Source organism: Lepisosteus platostomus, chromosome 4 (genome assembly GCF_059453375.1).
Source record: "Lepisosteus platostomus isolate fLepPlt1 chromosome 4, fLepPlt1.hap1, whole genome shotgun sequence".
Taxonomy (NCBI): domain Eukaryota; kingdom Metazoa; phylum Chordata; class Actinopteri; order Semionotiformes; family Lepisosteidae; genus Lepisosteus; species Lepisosteus platostomus.
Window position 1 is genome coordinate 49,061,259 of NC_142614.1, and position 6,000 is coordinate 49,067,258.

At 36.0% G+C, this 6,000-nt stretch overlaps 1 protein-coding gene across 2 annotated transcripts in view; it reads right to left on the minus strand.

Annotated features, from left to right (window-relative positions):
* pde4d (phosphodiesterase 4D, cAMP-specific) overlaps positions 1 to 3,317 on the minus strand; it is a 368,823-nt gene extending 365,506 nt beyond the window's left edge. For both annotated transcript variants that reach the window (XM_088629738.1, XM_088629736.1), the window contains exon 1: positions 2,983 to 3,317. In XM_088629738.1, coding sequence (XP_088485864.1) covers positions 2,983 to 3,302 — 320 coding nt within the window. In that variant the 5' untranslated portion in view covers positions 3,303 to 3,317. The remainder of the gene's footprint in view (positions 1 to 2,982) is intronic.
* Between the last annotated feature and the right edge of the window lie 2,683 nt (positions 3,318 to 6,000).

Below are 6,000 nucleotides of genomic sequence, written 5' to 3' on the forward strand. Positions count from 1 at the left end.
CTTAGGACCATTGATACATTCAGTCTGGGAAATTGAATTCAATTTTATTTGGAATTACTGAATCTGAAAATAATCTCATCCTCTGTTTTCTAGGGTGTAGAGGGGGCAGCATGTTTTTACCTTTTTGGTACATTATAATGAAAGGGGGAACTGTCACTTTTGAGTAATATAATTTTAAAAGGAGTAAATGCAAATTAGTAGTCTGTCTGATTAAAAACAATATTAAAGCATACAAATAATAAATCATTTTTATTATAAATAAAGCATAGAAATAATACATAATTTTAATAAAATTATCTGACTGATATGCTTTAAAAATATAGGTTATGGACAAAATCTGTGGCTTATGCATTAATTAAGCAAATATTATCCCAACATTCGTAGGACAAAAGCTGGACAAAGCTGGTAATCTATAGTTATAGATAGCAAAGCTGCAAGAGGAGATGGGGCAATTACTGGGCATATGGCAGGAGCTTCAGTGACCATGACAGCTCAACTGGCTGATGTTTCATATGCAACTGTGTCTAAGGTGATGTCAGCATGGAATGAATGTTGTCATCACACAAGGGCAACAAAGTGGTGGGAAGTGCACGTTCCAGGGTGCAACTGCAGATCAATTGAGTGCAAATTCCAGCTTCGGCCTGAGCAGCTATTTTAATTTAAAAAAAGGCCACTGAGAACTCCATAGAGTAGATACCACAGTTTGGTTGCAGTGCACAAACTGCTCATTATACTGTATCTGTCAAAGAGCATGTCTGAGTCCAGTGGTGTGAAGACCACAGGTAATGGACTACCAAGCTGTGGGAAATATTATTAGGTCTCAATGAATCATCTTTCACTGCATTCTAAGCAAATGGATGAGTGCCCATGTCTCAACATTCAAAATAACCCTACAGTCTTGAGTGCTTGGTTTCAAAAGTCAAAAGTGAAGGATTCTGGTGGTCCTGTAATCTTGTGAGTTCATTTTCCTGGCAAGGTTGGGGTGCACTCTTTCCCTTAGAAGGCAAGGTCTATGCTAATCTCTACTTAATTGTACTGAGTGATCATCGTCTCCTCATGTTGTACAGTAGCTTGTCTTTCCTGTCAAGAGGGTGACTTCCTGAATTACAATGATTCCCTCCACAATGATGAACATGACACTGATGTCATCCATGTGGCATGGCCTCCTCAGTCACCAGATTTGAACCCAATCAAGCATTTATAGGATATTCTGGAATAATGCATGAGACAGCGCTTTACAGTTCCATCAAGTAGGTTTTCTTTCATTTCATGACTTTCTCGTTGAAGAATGAAGCTGCATCCCTTCCACAAAATTCCACATGCTGATAGATTCTGTGCAATTACGCATGTTGATTGTGCTGGCTGCACATGGTAGCCTAACACTCTTAAGTGACTACTGTATTTTGTTTTTTTTTCTCGACTATGTGTATCATGTTTTGTTGAAAAGAGACAATTTATCTGTGACATACATAAAAATATCACACAGATAGCTGGTAATTAAGTGATAAATACAGATTTTAATAGAGGTAAGTAATATTTTTTAGAACAATAAACACAAAAACAATATTTACTCTGGTGTTACAAACATATTAATACACTGACGGAAACTGTATGAATTTACTAAGTAGTAACAAATCCTCATTACAGTAGTTTCTGAAATTCATTTTTCAACTGGTGTTTTTAATTATTTAAAAAAAAATGTAAAGCGACACTTAGATTGACCGTGCGCAACTATTTAACAGCAGAAAACCAAAGCTATGGTAGATACATTGTGCGCATGTTTCTGCATTTACCAGCTTAGTAAACGTGTGTCTCTTGTTTGTAGAACCTCACCTTGATATGAAAGGACGAACTGAGTAGTACAGCGGTCTGTATGAAACGTTACCTACGCTGCCTTCCTAACCGATATGGCACTTTTGTATTTTGTCCTAGGAACCGAGTGGCTGCATTCTAAAGCCTGCTTTTCGTTGCAAATAAGGGGAGCTTAAAATGCTATGCCTGGCCATGTATAAGTAATTGGGCGTAATGAGATTTCTTCGAGTCTGTACACACATAACCCAGTTCCAGCTGTGCGAGTCCAGCCATGTATTCTGACCACGTAAAACGCATGAAGATGAGGGTCCCTTAGAAAACTATTTTATATATATATAAATAGCATTATTCTAAATGACTGAGAGATAAGATGACGAAGACAAGACAAGGCGAAGTGATAAAATCGTACACAGGCTTGTTGTACGTACAGTACTTTATCACAAGAATCATGAAAGAGTTGAAACGGGTTTTTGTTTCATGCCTATACGGCGTACTATTGCCAATAGGTGTTTCTCACGCACAAAGCAGTAGGCACTTTTCTTTGTTTCGGTTCAGCGCTTGATAATTTCAGTTTCCACTCTGCCTTTAACCTGTCTCTTGGTGAATGTCTTGTTTCATTTCATCTGCCCCCAAGAAGCTAACTCATACATGCACATGGAAGAGATCTGGCAATTTGCTCAGATTTATTACTGAACGCTATCCTTGAAATTGTTTCCCCTTCAGATCCGCAACAGCAAGGGGCAAGCATGCAGGTATTCTGCGATCCAATCACCCTGCAAATCACTTTTGGATACTAATCTTTCATGAAATACTTATACTTTTTGCAGTACAAAAAGTTCCTGGGTTAGTTTTCATTTATTTGATTTCAAATATCAACAAATCTCTGCGACTTTATAAACATCCTAGACCGAAAACAAATGATCGGTTTTTAAGGTACAAGCCCACTTTAAAGAAGCACAATAATAATAATCTAGTCTCTAATTAAAAACACGTAATACTATATAGTGATTTCAAAGTTATTTTAAAACCGTTCTCTCTTTTAGAGACTTTGGTTTCTTTGTTCCTTTGTTCAAACTGTTTACTTAGTCCTCTTAAGGTTGAAATAACACTCAGTGTTCAGCGACAAATATTTTACAAACCCTTTTGACTTTATAACAACCTCATTCTTACCGTCTTAGTCCCTGAAACGAAGATGGCCATGACATCCTAGATTTTTTTAAACCGGGTCTGTGTCCAGTGTCGACTGCGTAGGTTCGGTCCATGTTTCTAGGGCACAGGTATTTTTCAGAGTCCGAGAAGCCTCTCTGCCTTACTCTGTAGTGCTTCCTTGCTCCGAACGGATGATGGTGGAGTTGATGGTGATGAAGGAGCGGGTGGTGGTGCTGCTGCCTCCACAAATGTTTGGGAGCTTTCGCATTTCCACTGGTACTGCTGCTGTTACTGCTATTGCCAACCAAAGCTGCTGTCACATTACTGCTATCAGCGTCCATTCTCGGTATTCAGGTGTTACCCTTCGAAAACAAGCAGCGTGCTACTACAGTAGGTGCAGACTGATAACAAAGGGTTTGTTGGCTTGTCTTTTTTTTCACCACATCGCATCAGGCTGCGTGCAAAGAGCTGAAAAGTTGGACAGCTCCCTCTTTACTTAAAATATTACGTCACTAGTAAACAGCTTCTGAATGTACACCTTCATTTGAAACGTTACTTTTTGAGACATTGTTATAAATTACTCGAATTATTGTACAACTCCGCATGTGTACCTCCAGTTTGATATGTTTCTGTTACTATATCAGTTAATTGATGATTGTTCATGACATGTGAAGCAAAGCCGACTGTTTTTAGTGTCCGAAAGGTAAATGTTGAACACTTCGTTTTCCTGAATTTAACACACACCCCAATATTTTTAAGTAACTTAAAGTAACTTTGAAACGAATCGATCAAGCATGAGGAAATTAAATCTAACATGGGTTTTAATTCAGTTTCATTCACTAAATAAAATACAGTTTTTATTAGCCTTTTTTCTCAAGTGACTCTGCAAGTCTGCAATGCAACCCCATATCACCATTTCTTTTTTTTTTGCTTGAATATCTACCTTTGATTCTACCTTCCTAGTCGCATTTGTATGTAAATTAGGTTTTATATTAACACTTGATGTGCCCCGCGACTCTAGCAGAACTCAAAATTAGTCGAAATATTTTCCAGAAATCTTTTTTACAACTCGTAATTTAAGGATTTAGCGCAATATTTATAATGTTCAATAATTTTCGATGACTATATATTAACTAATATAATACATAGCAATGTTCTAATCTCCACACGCTAATCTTTATATAGAAATTGTTTTTATTATCAGGAAGGAGAATACTGTCTTTGAGTCATATACAGTACTTACAACACAGCTGCACCCATGATAAAATATCGTATCCAACCAATCAATTGCAAATCCTTGTATTGCAATAATTTCATAGTCTTAGATCCCTTGTGGCAAAATGAAAGCACCTTTATGCTGCGGACTTTCTGTGAATGACAAACTGTAATAGCAGTTTTATTAAATCTGGCTCTTAAAGCTTGGAAACACACCTTTTATATTCAAGTTATGTTTCTTGTGCAGAAAATACGGATTTTGTTATTGAGAACAGTTGTGTTGATTTACAAAACCTTACAACACTCCCAGGATTAAAATGAAAAAGAAGATATACAGGACATTCACATCTTCACATTCACAAAACAAATGTAATTTCTAGCATTGCTTTAGTTATTGAGGAATTCCAAATATCTTTTTAGTAGTAGTATAATAAATTCTGATGAAAGTTTTAATGCAGGCCTGTATCAATGTATATTTCTAACATGACACACATTAAATGCCTGCAGATTTATTTGTTGGAATATGAAAGGAAACAACACTAATAAAAATACCTACAGTATAAAGGTTTTCCCTGAATACTAAAATGCCAGGAGGTTTATGGTTAGATATGTTTGAGACAACAAAGATCACAGATGGAGAGTCAATTAGGAGAAATGTAAACTATATATTATGTAGTTCTTTGCCTAACGCTCCAAAAGTTCTGCTTGGCTAATGAAAAACACTGAGGATTCAAACACTGTTATGCAATTAGTTCATGTGAGGGTGACAAATTTAGTTTCCCTCAAGATTCAATAATGTTACAAATTCACCACCTTGTTAGTAAAGTGATTAATCGCAATTATAAAAAACTTATTTTATTAACCCACGGGCAAGGAAAAAGATCCTTTCCACAAGGCATAATGGAAAACTGTGGTAGGAAATTCCTTTTTAACAGAACCTAAACCTTTGAAGTTTGTCAATGTCAATCACTACCTCAATTAAGCACTAATGAGGAGCACCTAGTGAAACCTGACCAGGTTGCTTGACTTAAAAAAGCATGTTAACCAACATATTCATTTCCAACAAACCTAGAAGAAAATCAGTGCTTAAGATTGGGAAATCAGAATACGCTTAAGCTTTCATCACATTCCCAATTAAAAATTTAAATATGCATATTAAAAAGTCATATACTGTAGGCATCACTTTGATAATTATTATCTTTTTCTTGTTTGCTGTAATTTCCAAGAAGGTGTAACAGTACAGGTGAGATCTCTGATTATTCTTACAATTTAGTTCACTTTGAGCTCAGTGCAATATGCATACTGCCAGCCATCTATTGTAAAAATGTTCAATTTAAAATCATAAAGACTTACTTTATTACAGGAATGAAGGCACAATGAAAATGATATAGGGTAACAAAATATACAGTACATTCTTATTTGTGGTGCTTTTATTATGGACTTTATTACTGGAATGCTCTGACATTTATTTAAGTATTTATCTATATTTATGCATAGTATATCTCAGTTAGGCCTTACACTTACAGTATGGTCATTTACACAGCTGCACTGAAGCCAGAAGAAGCCTGACCAGCCTGTATTTTGTAAACACCCAGAAGATCAAATGTGCGCTAATTGATGACAGCTCTTCATGTTACCATAAACCATGAGATCGTAAGAGAAGGGAATTAATTTAGCAAGATCAACATTTCCAATATCAATGCTAAAGTGAAAAAACATACAGGTGAAATTCCCTTTTCCATCTGAAGACATTAAAAACATACAAATACATACAAATAAAAAAGATCTGCTCAAATGAAAAAAAAAGCAGTCACTATAAAACAT